Source organism: Convolutriloba macropyga, chromosome 5 (genome assembly GCF_964194025.1).
Source record: "Convolutriloba macropyga chromosome 5, txConMacr16.3, whole genome shotgun sequence".
Taxonomy (NCBI): Eukaryota; Metazoa; Xenacoelomorpha; order Acoela; family Convolutidae; genus Convolutriloba; species Convolutriloba macropyga.
In genome coordinates this window covers 15895853-15915944 of record NC_134472.1, presented here as the reverse complement: position 1 = coordinate 15915944, position 20092 = coordinate 15895853, and the positions used below count along the sequence as shown (strand labels likewise).

General features: G+C 34.3%; 2 protein-coding genes across 3 annotated transcripts in view; one reads left to right on the top strand and one right to left on the bottom strand.

The window, feature by feature from the left end:
- Positions 1-20092, top strand: part of LOC142339165 (uncharacterized) — a 204828-nt gene that overhangs the window by 87184 nt on the left and 97552 nt on the right. The window lies entirely within an intron of this gene.
- On the bottom strand, positions 297-3352 carry LOC142339837 (palmitoleoyl-protein carboxylesterase notum2-like). Its single transcript, XM_075390137.1, has 2 exons — positions 2383-3352; positions 297-1471 (listed from the first exon to the last, which is right to left on the bottom strand). Exons 1-2 carry the CDS (start codon positions 2787-2789, stop codon positions 379-381), a joined length of 1500 nt encoding a protein of 499 aa, XP_075246252.1. The 5' UTR covers positions 2790-3352; the 3' UTR covers positions 297-378.

The following is a 20092-nucleotide window of genomic DNA, read 5'->3' as shown; positions in this document are numbered from 1 at the left end:
AAAAACAATATATAAGAAGAATTTGAAAACTTACATACAGCTTTATTTTCAAAATGTCAATTTTTTCCGGTCGAAAGAATAAAAAAAATGGTCTCTTCAACGATCATTGAGACTTTTGAGGGCTTTTCAAATGCATCATTTGTCTGGCTCTCTGCCAAAGATATCGACTGTCATAAAAGTTGGCTTAGCGTGAAGTTCCTAAACCTCATTTCATATAGGGATGGAACGATGAAAGAGCTCCTCTAAAATTTGATCAATTATTAATTTTTGATTTTGCTTTGATCTACAAAAAAGAGTGGAAAATAAAGTTCTATTTTTAGTCATACTCTATCAAAACAAACAAATAATTAACTTTAAAAGCAATTGCGATACAAAATATCAAAGGTTTCGTTTTCGTGCTAGGAGACTTAGCCTCTCCATGGCTGATCTGTCGGTAGAAAAAATCCCGAGCTCTGAAGCTATTTGAGGTTCCAAATTGATGAAAGCTTCCGGAGTCCAGGGCGATCTCTCCTCTGTTGATGGATTCGTCAAAGGCATGCACTGTGAATTGCACTGTGCATAACTGCAATCATCTTCCCTTCTGTACTCGCAGACGTCATTCTCTGACCTTGAATTCAAATCGGTCATTGACCTTTTCTGCTGATCATTCACACCTGTCAGAATTTCATTCACACTTCGGTCAGCATTGCTATTTTGCAGCCAGCATTTCAAGGTCGAAGTTAAAGTTTGAGATTTTATTGTGACCGGAAAATTGACGTAATCGCCTTTTAGCGTGTGGTGGTTTAAACAGCCCATAGAAAAGAAGCCTGACGTTTCTTGATCTAAAGAACTTATTTCTGTTCTGACCTTTTTGCCGATATCAAGAATTGCGCTCATACGTTTTAAAATTCCTGACGAATCTTCGGTGCTCGGAAAAGGTAACAATTTTGACATTATCATTTGGTAATTGTCGTACTGGTTCTGTATCACGAATAGAGGAACTTTGTTCAAACCTCGCAAAGCGTTGGTTCCAAAAATGCAGTTCCATGACGCATTTTTCTCGTAGGATTCACCGCAAGTAGACTGAACATCGACATTCCATTTTTCGAAAGCTTCCGTTAGGGTGTCGTTAGTTATGCAAGGCATTGGGGGCGATTCCTCATAACATGGAAAATCAAACGCGAAGACTTCAGTAAACCAAGCATCGTCCAAAATAACTCTAGTTTTCACATCTCCGAATCCATTCTGGCTGAAAAAGTCCATAATTTCGTACAAATTGACAAGGATTCCGATTCCTCCCGCACTTGACCCGATAAAGTAGATGGTGTGATCGTGGCCCATTCTGTGGAACGTGATCAAGTCTTCAAGGACTGAGAATAGGATTTCTTTTCCACGGAAGTAGACTCCTACCTCAGAACGACCTGAAGTGTTTCCGAGGAATAAGTCGCTGGAGCAGTAGTTGATGTCGACCATGTTGTACTTCCAGAACAGACTGCAACAAAAATACAGATCAGTTCAAACTTTTCTTGTTATATGAGGATACGCCAGACAAAAACAGTACCCAGAAAAGGGTGATAGAAATGAACTTGATGGAAATGCGTTGTGTTTTCCAGTGGCATAAAGCATTTAAATTTTCAGGGAAAAAACCTTTCTATGAAATAACTATGATTCATCAATGGGAATTTATTGATGCCATGAATTTTCTCTTTCATATAGGCCAGCTCATATTTGTCTCAAAGTTTCTTAAGCCGGTGGCTTATGTTGTTCAAAATAGACGGATTTATACATTTGGTACATTTTCTAATGTTTGTTAAAGTTTCGAAAGTGCAGGTTAAGTGCAAGTACAGACCAATTGAATTTCAATAAGGCAGTTAGATTAGCCAATCAAGTTAGACTTGTTTCTAACTTAATTTGGTTACCGGTTAAAACGCATTATGCGATCATCTATCTTCGTAAAAGAACCTACCTCGTCATATTGATTTTTATTAATTTTTAATAACTAGAGGGTCACATCGGAGTCTCGAGTTATAATTTGGTATTGGATGCTGTCATCTCTTGTAAAGCTCTACAAAATTATTATCAGTACAAAAACAAGTATTAGTTTGTTCACACATTGAAATGAAAACAAAAAAAGAAGCAATTTGACTTCAAATTTGATCTTGCGATCGGAATATTTTTTTTGTTTAGTTCATTTTCAAAGGATCATTGAACATAGTCTTCATAGTGAGTTGATTTTTATATTTTTTGAGGAAATCACTCAAATTGAACTGATCGAAATTTTAAAAAATGATTTTGCTAAAATACTAGTTGGCGATACATTAATATCCGCAACTTACAATAGCTCTTGAGGATAGATCGATTTTCGCAAAACTTGAAAATAAAGAAGCTAAAATCATCACATACCTGTTCATAGGCTCAGTTCTCAATACTCCATCGCCCGTTTTATTCTGAGCAATATTCCACGAAGTTGTCAGCCCCTTACTCAAATTGTTCCTGACCAAACACGTGATCGAATCGTAACACAACCATCCAGGCTGAATAAAAATAACCCACGACTTGCTTCGTGCGTCGTGAAAATAATATGAGGCTCGCGAACCGTCGTTGCATATCGCTCTCGGCCGAGAAGTTTGTCGGAGTTTTAGTAGTGGTGGTTGAACGCCCCCGCATTCTTTGTCGCAATCTGTAATTTTGTCAATTAGGTCTTGTAATTTGTACCATTTTTTCGAATATTCCTTTGCAAAAACGTTTCGTTGATGAAATAATTGAGCGAAATTAAAAATAACACAAATAAAAAATGCAAGAAACTTCATTGAGCAATCAGATTTAAGAGTAATTTTTTTCTTTCTTTTTGAGAAGAATTAGAGAGAGAAAAATAAACAAAAGTTGCAAATATATGGTACTTTATAGTTGAGATTGAGCTAAAATGAAACGAACGTTTGCTATTTTGATTTATGCGAATTATGAAGGTGCAAAAAGTGAATGTTTCGTGAAAAATTGAGCTTCAGTGCTATAATGTTTTGTTGTGTCAGAGTGCAGACCGTTTAATAAATTCAACAAAAATTTGTGCCACTTTTGTTAGCATTCGAGAATCTATTTTGAATATGAGTGGCAAGATAAGATCTAACTAAGTATAAGAGCCGGCTGAGAATTTTTAGATGGAGCGCGATTTGTGACGAACTAATGATAGTTGTGGTAAACGATAGCGGCTCCGATTTTGTCAAGTAAATACCAATTTTTACTTTTACTCTCTAATTGATCGTCATTTGTTTGTCAGCAGCAGAATTTTTGACCAGTTTATTATGAAACGCACACAACAAGAACACAACAAATGACTTTTAAACGATACCGACAATTTCAAAGGCGTTTTGTACCAACATTTTGAGAATTGATTAAAGCTAAGGTTCATATGCTTAGATCTAAGTTAGGTCCACACATAGCAATTGTTTATACTCTTTTAAACCTTCGCCGCAAATTCGATTAGTAAAAACAGCTTACGAATTATAGCACACCTATGCTTACCTCGGCTCCCCATTCAAATCGGTAATCAAGTTCAAAAAGTAGGCAAATTAAAACAAAAACAAGTTGACGTAAAGTCTAAACATTTGGCCTTCTTTTTGTTCACTTTTGTAAATTTGCCGAAACTTTCCGGTTAATTTATCCGAGACCGATCTCAAATATTATCTTCAACCGGTGCTAAAACATTTTTAGTCCTTTGAAGTTTGGCGCTCAAACTTTTCATGTTTTCAATGCGAAAGTGGGATAGATTATTACAACTAAAGACTACCATAACTTCACTAGAAGAAGCGACAATTGAATAAATAATGTCACACCTAAAAATTAAACGAAACCGAAACATGAAACATCTCCGCAACAGCGAGAAATTAACAACACGTGTTTTTGATCTTTCAAACCTCGCTCACCAAACATTGACGCCGAATCGAAAAGAATTCGATCAAAAAGTTTTAAAGTTGATCTTCTCAAAACTTGTACATAGAAACTGCTGTCGCCTTGGTCAAAAATTGAAATGACAAAGAACTTTTTCTTTAAAGTTTGAACTACTTCAAGGTGCTTGTTCAGTCTTTTACAAAACAAAGGCTCAGAGACGAGGAGGCTCGACAATGTGCTGTTGAACTCAATGTTCCCTCCCCTCACATCCACGAACTTCTGATTCCAATGGTCTATTCAACGTTTTACTTTCGAAGTTCGATACGTGAAAAGCTCCAACACTGCTTCAGGAAATCAACTGCGAGATTTAACAAAACTCAATCAAAACAAGTCTCAACTTTTTAACATTAAAGCAGGATTTATTACAATCAGTTGACACATTTTTCGACTTTTTGATGTCGAAGTCAAACTGTAAAGGTGATTTTCGCCACTTCGGATCAACAAAGAAAGCGACAAGGCAAACAGTTTATAGCCTATTTTTTTGTACGGAATACAACGGTCATTGAGCAGCTAATGATTTATGACCTTTAAACTATCTGTCTCCATAAAATGTTGGTTATTTTTTGAGTTTCAGCCGTATATTTTGTTTCATCTGTTGTTTTTATCGGTTAGTCTGTATAATTAAAGGTCCCATTGGCTTTCGAAGTAGATAAACACAACCCTATTGAAACTTTCCTGGTGTTAGATTCCTGATTTTCTTAACCTTATTACTATGTAATTTTTAAAAACTTTTGTGAATTTTTGAGTTTGACTGTCTTAATTTGGTGTTTGTTGTCCCTTCACTTAGACTCAATACTGTCTTTCTTTTTTCATGTTAGAGCATACGCAAAACTACTTTGTATTTTAAGTTTACAGCTAATATTGCCCCTTTGCAATAGAAATTGATTTATTTTTATCATTTATTTTTGAAGCTAATTATTTTTGCGCTCAGATACCAAAATTTACCAAATTTTATTAAATTATGCATTTGTTTTTTTATTAAATGATTGATCCAATTATTGTCTTTTTTTCACTCTTTCCCAAAATCTAACTAGAAAATTAGTTTATCTGTATGTTAAGGATAAATATCATTATGTGTTTAACTATTTTAGTATATAGCAGCAACGTGTATTAATAAATCTGACTTCAAACATTGGAAGAAAAGAGTTTTTTATTGCAAGTATTCTTATCTGCTCTGCTTTTATTTATCTTTTGGCTCATGTCATTTTGTTTGCCATTTATTGTAGCTCAAGACTTGTCCCGCTATATTAGAAGCTGATTTTATCATGGTTGGCACCAATTTTGCCCTTTGATCGCAGAAATCGAAAGTCAGCAACTTTTCAGAGGTTGAGAAAAAGTTTCGCACTGTCCTTGACATTTCATTGCTGTGTGGTGGAAAATGCATCAGAGGCACATAGTTTATAGAGTCACCAACTTTTTAATTTAATGATTAAAATATGTGTCGTGGTCGATAACACGGGTCAAAGAATTCAATAAGTTGAATTTTAAATAAAATTTTGAACTGAAAATATACAAAAATTAGCTTGTATTTATAGTGGTTATCTATGCAAAAATATACAGAGAAAATTTAGATTAGCTAAAAATATTTTACATGATTGGCATGTGAATAGATCTTAACTCCGAATCCCGGAGGTGATTTTCTATTTTCATCAACATTTCATGAGAATCATATAAGGCTTGGGTACAATCGAGTTCATTAGTTGGAGGTCGGCGGATGTTAATATCAGGTTTATGTTGGTGGGAGAATTTGCTTCTGACATATGATTGATAGGTCAACAAGATAATGATAGCGCCAAAACAAAATTAGAATTGAGTTTAGTTTTGTGGCCACTACTTATAGACACAGCAATAAAGTTCATCAAGTAAATTCTTCTTTCGTTCTTTGAAACTTTAATAAAGAAAACTTCTAACTTTCTTGATGTTTCTTTGAAACCATCATATCCTCCCTCCTTTTTTAAGCAAGTTTGTGGGTATAGGTTCTCCAAATCTGTCGGGTTGTTTTCTGTTTCTTGTTGATATTCGTGAAGGCTCTGAGGTTTCGGGTTGTTGGTGCTCTGCAGCTGATGTGGCTACAGAAGCTTCATCTTGAAGTGAAGTCTCACATCTGTGCTCTGAAGTTGTTGTTCTGATTGAGATATGGTCTCCTCCACTGCTGGTTCGGTTTTCACATTGTCCTCATCTAGTCTTGCAATTTGGTTGTCGCTCACTAGAATAGTCCGTGCTGAGTGTTCGGGCTGTATGAATGTTCAAGCTCTTCCTGATGATGAAGGTAGCAGTAACTGTCTTTGTGTTTTCGTTGGCCTTGAATAGAATGGGTTCGCACAAGTCGAAATCTGCTATTGCTGGTAGTCTCATTCTGCGTCCCAACAAGAGTTCAACTGGAGTTTTGCTCCTCGTCTTTGAAGTGTTGCGATGTGTCATCAGTGCCCTTTGCAGGAATGCTCCAAATGACACATTAAGGTTGGGACTCCACGCTTGAAGTGCCCGCTTCACTGTCTGAACTGCTCTTTCAGCTAGTCCATTAGCTCTTGGATGATAGACAGATGATTCTATTTTTTAATTCCCACTGATTCACACCACTGTTTAAGGTCACCACTTACAAATTCAGGACCATTAGCGGAAACTAAAGTTTTTGGTATTCCGAATCTTGCGAAGATTTGACTAAGATATATTTTAACTGTTTCTGATGTTCTATTTCCCGCGGGGAAGGCTTCTATCCAACCAGAACCCGCGTCAACAATTACTAAGATATTGCCTTGCTCCTTAGCATATCCCCAGTCCATGTGAAGCCGTTCCCAAATGTCGGCTTCTGGCCACGTAGGGACTGTTTTTCCCAGGCTAGGCCGGTTCAATTGACAATTCTTACATTTACTAACAAAGTGTTGAACGTCTTGGGTAATGCCAGGCCACCATGCTATCATTCTGACTGATGCCTTAGTTGCATTCTTCCCGGGATATGTCTCATGCGCTTTTGCCAAAACCAAGTGTCGTAGTTTGGGTGGAATGAAAGGAACAACACCTCTGAAGATGATTCCATAAAGTAAAGTAAGTGCATCTTTCTGTTGTTCGAGTCCTTTTTCCGCTTCTGAACATTGTTTCCAATTGCCGCTTTTGATTCGTTTTAATATGTCCTGGAAGAGTCTGTTTGTTCCAAGTTCAGTTTTGATTTCTGCTTGTGTCACCAAATCACTGTGGGCGAAATAGATGTTATTGATTGCGAAGCACACTCTATCGTTGTCCAATTCGTCTTCGTCAAAACCCATTCTGCTCAAGGCATCTGCATGGGGTGTCTGCTCTCCTGGTGTGCACCTCAACTCATAGTCGAAACCCATTAGAGCTATTGCCCATCTTGTGATTCTCGCTGATGCTGTCTTCGGAATCTCCTCGTCTGGTGCAAAGAGATATTTGAGTGAGCCTGCTTCCGTTCCACTCAACGTCACAAGTAAGTGATCCCAGAAGCGTTAATTGATGACCATCATAAGCTTCAAAATGTCTTATCTTACCATCCAACTGAGGTTTACCAAGGTCAGTCCATATTTTTGATGATATCACTGTGCTATCTGCACCTGTGTCTACCTGCATTTTTATCTTGCAGTTATTTATTGAGATATATTCCCATGTCACAGACATGCTAAAGATTTGTCTTTTGTTCCCATCTCCGATGCTGGAGATGCTTGCTCTGAAGAAACATTTTCTTCTTCGCAAAAGTTATTCTGTTTATTGTACTTACCTGAATTTGGTTGGGGTCTGCTTCTACACATTTTTGAGAAGTGTCCCACCTTTTCACAGGTGTTGCATTTTTTACTTAGCGCTGGACAGGGTCTACTAGAGTGTGGCTTACCTCCACACCTAGTGCACTTGTTGTTGTTTTTATTGGCCGTATTTTTTTCATTTGGTTTTCGAAAGGTCTTTTTGAAGTTGAACCCAACTTCTTCTTTCACATTACTCCTCTTCGGGGTCGGCCACTGTTTTCAATTTTTCGAAGTCACAATAGCGTGCTTCTTCTCTAAGACGTGCTAGGAAGTCGCCGTCTGACTCTCCTACACCTTGTATAACGGACAGAAATTTAGCCCTTTCTGCCGTTACTGCCGTTACATCCTATAATTCATAAATATTTTGAAAACTTAGAGAAATTTCACACAAAAAGTTTTGCGAGAGTAGCAGCAACAAACTGGAAAGTCGTTTTGTAGGCTTGAAATGAATATGCCAATGAGGATGACAAAATCTGTTTTCCGAAACAAATATTTTTTTTCATACTATTTCAAACTATTTTCAAGATACACAATGAAAAATTTGCGTTAGATTCTGGTTCAACCAGCGATGTGTTCAGAGATAGATTATTTACAAAAAGTTTACATCCTGGTCCGGACACCATTGTCGTGGTCGATAACACGGGTCAAAGAATTCAATAAATTGAATTTTAAATTAAATTTTGAACTGAAAATATACAAAAACTAGCTTGTATTTATAGTGGTTATCTATGCGAAAATATACAGAGAAAATTTAGATTAGCTAAAAATATTTTACATGATTGGCATGTGAATAGATCTTAACTCCGAATCCCGGAGGTGATTTTCTATTTTCATCATTATTTCATGAGAATCATGTATGGCTTGGGTACAATCGAGTTCATTAGTTGGAGGTCGGCGGATGTTAATATCAGGTTTCTGTTGGTGGGAGAATTTGCTTCTGACATATGATTGATAGGTCAATAAGATAATGATAGCGCCAAAACAAAATTAGAATTGAGTTTAGTTTTGTGGCCATTACTTATCGACACAGCAAAAAAGTTCATCAGGTAAGTTCTTCTTTCATTCTTTGAAACTTTAATAAAGAAAACTTCTAAGTTTCTTGATGTTTCTTTGAAACCATCACAATATGTCAGATCCTTTTGAAATAAAACTTAAAGAAACCAAAACTGAAAATTCTAAAATGTTATGCAAGAGTCATATCTCTTTTCATACTAAGGAAAACATTATTTCTCACACAATGTGCCAATCCGCTCACTCTAAACCCATTAAAAGTGTATCAAAGAAAGCAAAGCTGGAAAATTTACAATTTTTAAAGTATAGTTCATGTTTTCTAATTAGATGGTTCATTGATTCTAATAGAATGACAGACATTTAACTACAAGCAAAAAAAGTTGAACTGATCAGAACATTTTGATAAACCATTTATCAAGTAAACGCCCGAATTTGCAAGCAAATAAATTCAACTAATGATCATTAAAAGATATCAAACAAGTAACTTTTCGAAATATTGACAAGTTATCAGATAGCCGCAACGAAAATCAAGACGACATATTTAAAAACATACTAGAACAAAGCCTGGAAAGCAATTCAGCGAATTGGCAAACAAAACGCTTCGCAATCAACCTCATTTGAAGTACAATTAAAGATGGTTTGAACCTTTTACACAACTATGGCCAACACAGAAAAAAAACGTTCATTTTCTGCAAATAACGGTTATTTTCCACAAAAAAGAAAAAAATCACGCAAAAATTCAAAAGAGTTATTTAGTTTTTTGGAAGCAAGTAGTGCTTATGGTGTTCACATTCCTATAACTAAAATAAAATCTAAAAAACATTTGTTTATGCCTAATTAAAAGTCCTTGCATACGTTTCGTTAATACGATTAAGTAACAGTAAAAAAACTAGACCTAGAACGGACTATGAATGGATTGGGAAAACCATTTAGAAAAAAATCCGATCCAAAAAATCGAATAAACAGTAAAAATCAACGTGAAATTGCCGCATGTGAACAAGAGAACAAAAAATCACTCGCGAGAAAGCGAACTTTTGTTCAAACACCGTTTTCTCACTCTACTTTAAATTTAGAGCGAAAAAATTTCACGCCGCAAAACCGCTCGCTTTTTCGCTCCACTTCCTGTTTCGGCGTGACCAAAATCACCACTCCAATTTGACTTCAAAAATCATGAAAATGTGTGAACAGATCTTAAAAAAAAAGACAGCGCCCCAATACAATTCAAATTCTTTGAATTGTAATAAGATATGTTGGTTTGTAATGAATGAGACTGGTCAGCATTGAGAAAAGGTTTGGGGTCAACAAAAACTCCACTGAATTTTAATCCATAATTTAAATAATTTAAAAAGAATACCTTCTACTACAGACAAAACAGCTGTAGCAGGCAAAAATGCATATCAATTTCAAACAGTACAAATCAAAAACAACTGAAAAAAAGGAAAAATATAAAAATTATTGAAAAATAGATAATTAAGAAAAATAGATAATAGAGAAAAAAATATATAGAAAAGTATTAACGTTTTCGGAAACAGACGCAAATTTTTTTTCTTCAGCAATGAAAAAATAAGCTTTATTTGCGAAATGATATTTGGAAAATTGGAAGAGGAATGTGGAATAACAAACAAAATGCGAAAGAAAGAATCGAGCGATGAGCAGGGCTATATAAATATTTTGAAAACTTAGAGAAATTTCACACAAAAAGTTTTGCGAGAGTAGCAGCAACAAACTGGAAAGTCGTTTTGTAGGCTTGAAATGAATATGCCAATGAGGATGACAAAATCTGTTTTCCGAAACAAAAATTTTTTTTCATACTATTTCAAACTATTTTCAAGATATACAATGAAAAATTTGCGTTAGATTCTGATTCAACCAGCGATGTGTTCAGAGATAGATTATTTACAAAAAGTTTTAATGGCTTCATGAAAGAAATGATTTTAAAATACCTGCTCGCCCACTACTTGCTAACTACCCACTAACTACTCGTCCAACCAGAGGGGAGATTTTTTTGAATCATTGTCACCTAATGAAATGGGGATATCGATAACTTTTACATAATGTGATTCTCAGCCGGAGCAGGTAGGAAACAAATCAAGATTGACGAACAACACAACAAATAAAATTGGAAAGAGAAGATAGATAACACTCCTTCATTAATTAGTAATTCGGAGACAGGTGAGTCATTTGAAAGGCCAAAATACAACATCATTGGGCTGCCGTAAAAGTCTTTAAACTCATAAAAAACTGTAAGTGCAGCCTAACGTTTTTTTGTTGTTTTTTTTTCATCTGATTTTGATAACCCAGCTGATTTAAATTGAATTTGACTGCTGAAAAAAAATAGAAAATAATAAGCTACAACTAACACCTTAACATGGCATTGACGCTTTATTCTTGTTGTGCTCAAATCAATGAGCGAAAACAACAGATTCGTCTCGGTATATATAAAGGAAAACCGAAGAGTGGCTTCATCTCAATTACAAATACAAAAAATCTACAATAAATGCGAGATACTTAAATAAAAAAAACAAAATATAGCAAAAATATCGGGAATCAAAAACTAATGACCACAATCCCGGCATATTATCTCTAGATTTGCTAGCCAGGGCTGAGGAATAAAAATATGCCATTTGCTTAATATATGACCGTCATAGATTTCAAAGACTTCTTGAAAACATTTAGTTATGCTACGGTTGACAAGAAGCAGTTTGATTGATCTCCATTGTCTCGAAATCACCGCGATGGCGCAGTTGAACACATTTTGATCGAGTTAAAAAATCTGAGGAGATAATAAAATGAGACCAGACTTACCGCCACTGTATAACCCACAAGAAACGGAGAAGTTACGAAAAAGTGGGATATCTTTACGCTGATGGCAAGATATTTTTAAGAACATATATTGCTGTGTTGCTCATTTGAAGATGGAGAAAGAATTTGGAGCCAACTTTGATCCCAGTACAGCGCATTAAACTTAGCTTTCAACTTTCATAGATATATAGCCTAGGAATGAAAAACAGCACAGGAAATATGAGAATCAAATTTTTAAAAGCTTTTATGAGGAAGCCATATGCGCCTCACTCATTATGTGGAGCCAGGTATGACGACAGCGTTTAGTAATGTTCCTGATAAAGGTTACTTCAAGACTAATTTTGCAACCAAACAGCTGTCTGCGTTTTGATTTTTGCTGGATATAGCAGTATCTGGACAAAGTGAATATACACAATTTGATTTCAAAACTTTGCTATTGCTTAGGAAAGTTGCTTATTGACATCTGAAGCTTTTGTGTATTTTGATAAAGAGGGCCACAGTTTAATTTGAGGATTTGTATGAGTTGATGGTAGCTTTTGGCCTTTCAGACAGCGATAAAGAGAAAGCGTATTATCTATCTATTACTAAAGAGATCATGAGGTTTGTTTTTACCTGGTTAATTGAAATATTTAAATTTGGCACCGGTACATTTTTTTTGAAAGCTATAATTAAAAACCTGCGAAAATTGTGATTGAAAATGAACAGTTGCTGTAACTTTAACTATTTCTTGAATTTAAAACAGAGAGAAGAGAAAGCAAACTAGCCTTGATTCAACATGTAAACTTAGTAAAAGATTTATACAAAGACAGATAGAGAGATTTGAAAAAAACTTAACAAGGCGGCTCGGTAATGTGCGATTGCACATAAGGTTCCGACCCCGCTCATCCACAATTTTGGCATAATTGTCTACCAAATGAGGAACAGATAGAAAAACACAAAAAATTCAAGTATTTTTCAAAAAAACTGGTGTATGAACGAAAATATAGCCTCCAGAGCAAATAACTCAGTGGATTAAAAAATGATGCATTAGATGGATGAGATATGCTGATATTAGGAAAGCGAGCGAAGTCGAACGGCAAAACCAAACAACAACAACAACAAACATTAATTACATCAAAAAATATATGTCCGTTTTAAAATACAAAACTTAATAACAAAGTCAAAATAGCGTCAGATAAAACTGAAAATAAACAATCAACTGGTAATTCACCAGAAAAAAATGGTTATTCACCAGTTCATAATAAAGCTTGGTAACAATTAGACAAAAAAGAACAGAAACTTTAAAGTTAGAAAATTCGCAGTTACAAAAAGAACAACAAACAGACAAAACAAAAAATCAATGAAAACTTGCCAGAAAATTCTTTGGAAGCCGTAGAGCCATACTTTGGCCCCCAGAATATGTTCGATTGCAGCTTCGTCGAACACTGATAATGTATTATGTGGCCACCCATTAATGAAAATAAGCAATAATTAGACAGAAAAGAAAAAAAATTCATAATTATGTAATCCTTGTTTTTTATTCGAAAAAAATTTATTTCCAAAGACATGAAAGCCATTAATTACAAAACGAAAAAGTTGAATACGTTCGTCCATTTTTCCACAGAAAGCCCTTGAGGCCTGCAAATATCCAGAATATGTCTTACGTCTACGAAAGAACGTCAAATATGACAAAAATTAAAAATTCATTTACTTTTTTTTGTGAAAAACCCGTGCTGAAGCCAGTAAAGTCATAACGAATTCTCTTAAACATTAGATTTTGTGACACCAATCCCTTTTGACATCTTCCCTTGAAATGTATTGTGTGATCTCTCATTAATGAAACTAGGTAACAATTAGACCAAAAAGAAAAAAGCAAGATTATGTAAAACTTGTCTTTATCGAAAAAAATTAATTTCCAAAGACATGAATGCCATTAATTACAAAATGAAAAAATTGAATGGGTTCAATTATTCTTCCAAAGGAAGCCCTCGAGACGTGCAATTATCCAGAACATGTCTAACGTTCTACAAAAAGAACGTCAAATATGACAAAAATCAAAAATTAATTTACTTTTTTTTGTGAAAAACCAGTGTCGAAGCCAGTAAAGTCATAATGAATTATTTAAAAACATTAGATTTTGTGACACCAATCCCTTTTCACACCTTTCCTTGGCAAAAAATGTCATCATAAACCTTTAATTAACGAGACCAGGAAACAAACAGACAATAAAAGGAACAAAATTGCGAAGCTGAAAAGTTTTTTTTTTTCATTTTGGAAAACAATTCTTTTCAAAGTCATGAAAGCCCTTATCTATCTTCTAACATCAGAACATCGGCTCATCTGCTCTTACAAAAAAGCTAATCAAACCGGCTCATTGTACAGGAAATTAAATAATACGACTTAAAAGACAAAGTAAAAACGACAGTTGAAGACAAAATTAAAAAATTCAATTAAATTCTTCGAGAAAGTATTGTCGAAGTGGTAATGAACCACAATCTGAATCTTTAAAGATTTAAATATTATCGAATGTGCGTTGTTTTGAACGCAAAAAATGTGATATATGAACTGACAATAACGTGATAATTTGACAAAATTAGAAAACATGAAAAATGGGCAAATACCTAAAAATTTTAAAAAATTCGTGAAATCTAGTAGTATCAAAGCCAGAATACCATAACTTAAGGCGAAAAACCGCAATAAAAACTAATTTTTAATTCAGCAGAAAGAGGGAGCACTCTTTGATTGGTGACACTAATCTAGAAGTTGACCAAAGTAAGAGAAAAATGGAGGCAAAGTTCAATAAGCCCTTTCTTATTTAAAAATCAAATATTTTAAAAGTCAAAAGGACCATAAGCTTTCAAGCATTCAACTTGATAAATTAAATTCGAGCTAATTAGGAAGCCAATAGGACTTATCACTAGTGAGCTTTGATTTGAAATGTTCTGTTATTTAATTAATATAGGAAAGATCGAATTTTTTTTTTATAAAAAACCGACTGAGGACAATCCGAATTATTTTTGAACTGTAACGGTCCAAGATTGGTACAGAACTAGTTCTGCAAATAATGATTGTCCATTAGGAACATTTAATTTTTGGCATGTTATTGATTTAGATATTCTGTTTGTTAAAAAATCAAAAATAAATGCTGCATTTTTGATAATCAACGAATAAAGTTAGCAAAAAACGGCGAAGTTTTATTTACAGAGGACTCTCAACGGAAGTTGAAGTGGAATTAGCCCCCTTTTCAGTCTGCAAAGATTGTGTTAGTGGTGTTTGGGTATGCACTTCCTGCAAATTTAATCAGAGTGGACTAAAGAAACTTATTTCGTGCTGTTTTTGATGAAAAAGTCTGAATTTTGTGAAATTTTTAGCCGGAATTTGTGACAAAAAATTCAATGAAAATAGCGGACAATGTATTTTGTCTCTAAACGTAAAATCAACAACATTTTCATGAAAAATTTTATTAAATTTTATCAAAATTGGCAAAATTTTAGTTAAAAAATTCCGAAAAAGGTGAATGAAATCAACGGAATTCACTCTATTTTCTCGAAAGTTTAAACGTCGATATCTCCCTGTCAAAAACGAAAATCAAAAAACTCTTTTTAATTCCATATTCTACGCTGGACAGGCTTTCTAATGATACCAGTCTCAACTCTCTACGATGAATATATCGATCGGCCAAAATTGACTGAACAAAAAAAAACCCAGTTGACTATATAGTTCTTCCCCCCTCAAGAGGAGTCGGAACAATAATATTTCGGATTATAGTGAGAATATGTCCAAAAAAAACCAGAAAAAGATAATAGATAGCACAAAATGTGGAACATCCAGTTTTGAGATTGTAGCAAACTAAATTGGAGCTGTTTGAGTTTTCCCTGTCTAATTTTGCGCATGTGGATATTGACCTTAGTTGTTCGCAATCAGAACCAGCTCTAATGCACTACAACGCAACAAAGAGAACTTTAAATTATCCAAAGGAAATAAATGAATCAGAAATTGAGGTGACAAAATAAGTTCAACTAAATTCAAACTGAACTGAACTTGTGGACTGCAGGAAAAAAGCTTATGGATATTGTTTCAATGTTGACAAAAGTTCAGAACAACAAACACGGTCAAGTAAAATTTAAAATTTCTATGGCAGAAGTGGGGGCCCATGGACCTATTAATATCATGGTCAGGGAGTTCAAAATATTCCTACTTTGATGAAAATTTTCCCGATGCAAACGTTTAACGCAAAAAATGAGGCTTTAGCATGACAGTATAAAATGGGATGAACAGAAATTAAATAATATTGAGACCAATAAATTTTTTTTTATTTAGCCTTAAGACGGAGAGCTCAACTGACTTATTCAATTTTGAGTTATAATTCAAGATCCAGAACACTAAATTTTGAGAAAATTGTTGAGAGCAAATCTCTCTGTTGTTTAATTTTGATTTTCTCTGAAGCCTTTTATACCTGTAAACTTTCGTTTGTACTAAACATGCAAAACAAAAATGCTTGCTTATAAATTATTGTTTTCTAAATAGCGTACAATCCATAGTTACACTCCAGAAAAAATAAAAAAGAACAAAGAAATCCAAAGACTCAAAAGTGGACAACAAATGTTATAAATTAAAATTAAAGGCTCTGTGACTACATCAGGCGATATGTTTTTTTTGCACCGGACAGTTTTTTCTGAGTCGCTGTATGAATTTCAAGACTAATTCCTAGTCTGTTTGGGTTCCAAGATAACTATTTATGATCGTTGTTTGACTAAGAATTCATACAAATCGTATATGACCTAGCTTCATTACTGAGAGTCATATATAATCTAGTTTGAAATCATATAAAGCTAATGTTTCCCCTTTCAGCTCTCTGCGCATTTATGGGCTCACAATACCTTGTGTTGGTGACTTCACAAATATAGGATGTCTATATCTAAAAGGAACTGTATAACGCAGTTAGCCCAATTGGAAACAGTCCCATATATCGCAACCATACATTTTGCACACAAATATTTTGTTTCAAAAATAAAAAAAAATGGGGGCATTTTTGAATTTCTTTTTGAATTGAAAGTGAATGAGCAGCTTTAGTAAATTTGAGAGAGTAGCAAATTTTTTGGATTTCTTTGTTTTCATCTTTTACCTATTTTTTTGCAGATGGGATTTGAACTTAGTAACAAAAACCAGCTTTAGTCCACTGCAACTGCACAGAGAAAACTTCAAAATATCAAAATAAAACAAATGGATCAGGTTTTTTTTGAATTGATGTGCGGAAATAAGTTGAGGTAAACAGGAACTGGGCCGGACGTGTCGAATGCAGGAATAAATTTACTGGATACTGTTTCAAAGTATACCAAAGTGCAGCACCACAAAGGTTGTCAAATAAATCTGAAAGATTCAAGGCAGAAGTTTGTTTCATAGACATACTGACATCCTTATTGGGGAAGAAAAAAATGTTGTTGTTTTTTTTTTTAAAAAATACGCGATGCAAGCAATTATCGCAAAGGTTGGGTTTTTAACTTTTCAATATAAAAAGGGACGAACAGAAATTATGTTATTGAGATCAAGCAAAATTTTTTAGTTTGGCCCTAAAATAGTGAAGTTACATGACTTACTGATGTTACAATTTGACTTATAACTCAACCACAATTCATTTGAAATTTGTAACTCGGCGAAGATTATTGCCTATATAGATCTTGAAGTATCTAGAGTTGTTCGCCATCCCTTTCAAATGAAGTTTAGTTTTCCTATTTTTGTTGGGCCAGAGTTTGAATTTTTTGTTTTTGGTTTTTAAATCTGAGTCCAAATATAATTTGGATGTTGAAGTTCAGACAGATGGCAGGGTTCAAAATCTCCTTGATTTCAACAATAGTTACATAGGAATACACGAAGTCAACACTTAATGGTAAAGTATAACCTTTCTGAAACGAATGATCTCATATATGATTCAGGTATGACAACGAACAAAAGGAACAAAGGGAAAAGATTCCAACGAAGAAATCAAATTTTCTACTCAACAGCTTCAAGCAATACTTAGTCTTTCTCGTCGTGTTTACTGCTCATCAACTGAAATTTGGAAGTGTTGTTCAGGTTACAGTCGGTCAATTGGGGGTTCACTTGCGGCTCTATTTTATGAGCTGGTGCATGACTAAACAGCATTTCCCCAGAGCAGTTCCACCTAGACAAACTGCTGGAAAACTACAAAAAACACAACTTTTGCTTTTTATTGTAAAAAAAAACATTTATAGTTAGCTATTGCATATAACGTAGTCAGTATTATGCTCCTTCATCTCTTGCAATATAGATGAACGGACATTCTACCGGGAACCAACATCGTTTTTGTAAACAAAAATTATACTTTACAAAGTGAAAAAGGAAACGTCACAATTGCAGCATGGCTAATGGAAAGAAGGCCACTACAATTGAACTAACTAGCCTAGGAATAGAAAACAGCACAGGAAAAATGAGAATCAAATTTTTGAAAGCTTTTATGAGGAAGCCATATGCGCCTCACTTATTATGTGGAGCCAGGTATGACGACAACGTTTAATCATGTTCCAGTTAAAAGTTACTCCAAGACTAATTTTGCAACCAAACAGCTCTCTGCTTTCCTGGATATAGCAGTATCTGGACAAAGTGAACGTACGCAAATTGATTTCAAAACTTTGCTATTGCTTAGAAAAGTTGCTTATTGACATGTGAAGCTTTTGTTATTTTGATAAAGAGGGCAAGAGTTTAGTTTGAGGATTTGTATGAGTTGATGATAGCTTTTGGCCTTTCAGACAGTGATAAAGAGAAAGTGTATTATCTATCTATTACTAAAGAGATCATGGAGTTTGTTTTTACCTGGTTAATAGAGATATTTAAATTTGGCACGGTTACATTTTTTTTTAAAAACTATAATTAAAAAACTGCGTAATGCACTACAACGAAACAAAGAGAACTTTAAATTATCCAAAGGAAATAAATGGATCAGAAATTGAGTTGACAAAATAAATTCAACTAAATTCAAACAGAGCTGAACTTGTGGACAGCAGGAAAAAATTTTGTGGATATTGTTTCAATGTAGACAAAAGTTCAGAACAACAAACACGGTCAAGTAAAATTTAAATTTTCTATGGTACAAGTGGAGGCCCATGGACCTATTAATATCATGGTCAGGGAGTTCAAAATATTCCTTTTTTGATGAAAATTTTCCCGGTGCAAACATTTAACGCAAAAGATGAGGCTCTAGCGTGACAGTATAAAATGGGATGAACAGAAACTATATGTTATTGAGACCAATAAAATTTTTTATTTAGCCTTAAGATGGAGAGCTTAAATGACTTGTTCAATTTTCAGTTATAATTCAAGATGCAGAACAACAAATTTGGAGAAAATTGTAACTCGGTGCAGATTATTCCCGATAGAATCTTGGACCAAAAAATACCTAGAATTAACTGCCACCACTTTCAAATTAAGCTTAGATTTCAATTTTTGTTTGGTCAGAACCTAAAACTGATATTTTATGGTAATTTCTGTGTCAAAATTGTTGTATTTTGGGTATCCAAGTTCCGGCACAAATTAGATTGGGATGTAGGCATTCAGGTGGTACGGTTTGAAGTTTTCCCGATTCCAAACTAATGTTGCATAGGAGTTCATGCTGTCCAGCTTTAATTTCAAATCATGATTCTCCTGAGACCAATGAATTTTTGTATGGTACAAGTACGATAACCAGGAAACTATATATGATCCTTATATTTCGGGAAATCATGCATCCTTTTCTTTTTTTTTGTTCTAATTTTTCTCCTTAATTTTGATCAATAAGGATTAACCTATGTGATTTCCTATCATCACTTTCGGATAAGCTAAAAAGCCATGTAATGCAAATTAGCAGACTTGTAGCAACTTATTGCAAAGTTTCCCGATGCAAACGTTTAACGCAAAAAATGAGGCTTTAGCATGACAGTATAAAATGGGATGAACAGAAATTATATAATATTGAGACCAATAATTTCTACAATTCAAAGAATTTGAATTGTATTGGGGCGCTGTCTTTTTTTTACGACTCGAAGAGGAGTATTGGAGAAGTCCTTTTTTTTTAATCACTTTAGTTGGAGTGAATTTTGAAGCAGGAAATGAAACACGTGAAAAATTTTAGAGTGGTTTGTGTGCTGAACAAAAATGAAGAGGGGAGCGAAAAGAGAGTGGTTTTTTGTTCATACCGCTGTTTTTGATAGAGCGAGAAATTGATGTGTGAAAAAATTTTCTCTGAGCGAGCGAAATTTTTTTGTTCACGTGCGGCTTTTAAAAGCAGTTTTTTGCAATTTTTCTTGTTTATGAGGTTTGATTATGATATTGTTATGGATTTGGGCACGTTCTGATAGGAATTGAAGGTTTCAAGTAGTTAATTTGAGTTTTATGCAAATTTGGAGGTTTTTGATGTTTTGCTGATTTTTCGAGGAAATTTAATGTATTTTGGCCTTTTGTTTTGTTTTACTGCTTTAAGTGCAATTTGCATAGAAGCTTGTTACTCAAAGATCATCAGGGATACAAATTGATTACAATTTTGTTGTTATAAATCATTTTTTCTGAAGAAAAATGACAGAAAAATTAGGAATTTTTTAACTACTTTTTAAAATTTTTTTTAGCTTTTTTTCGTT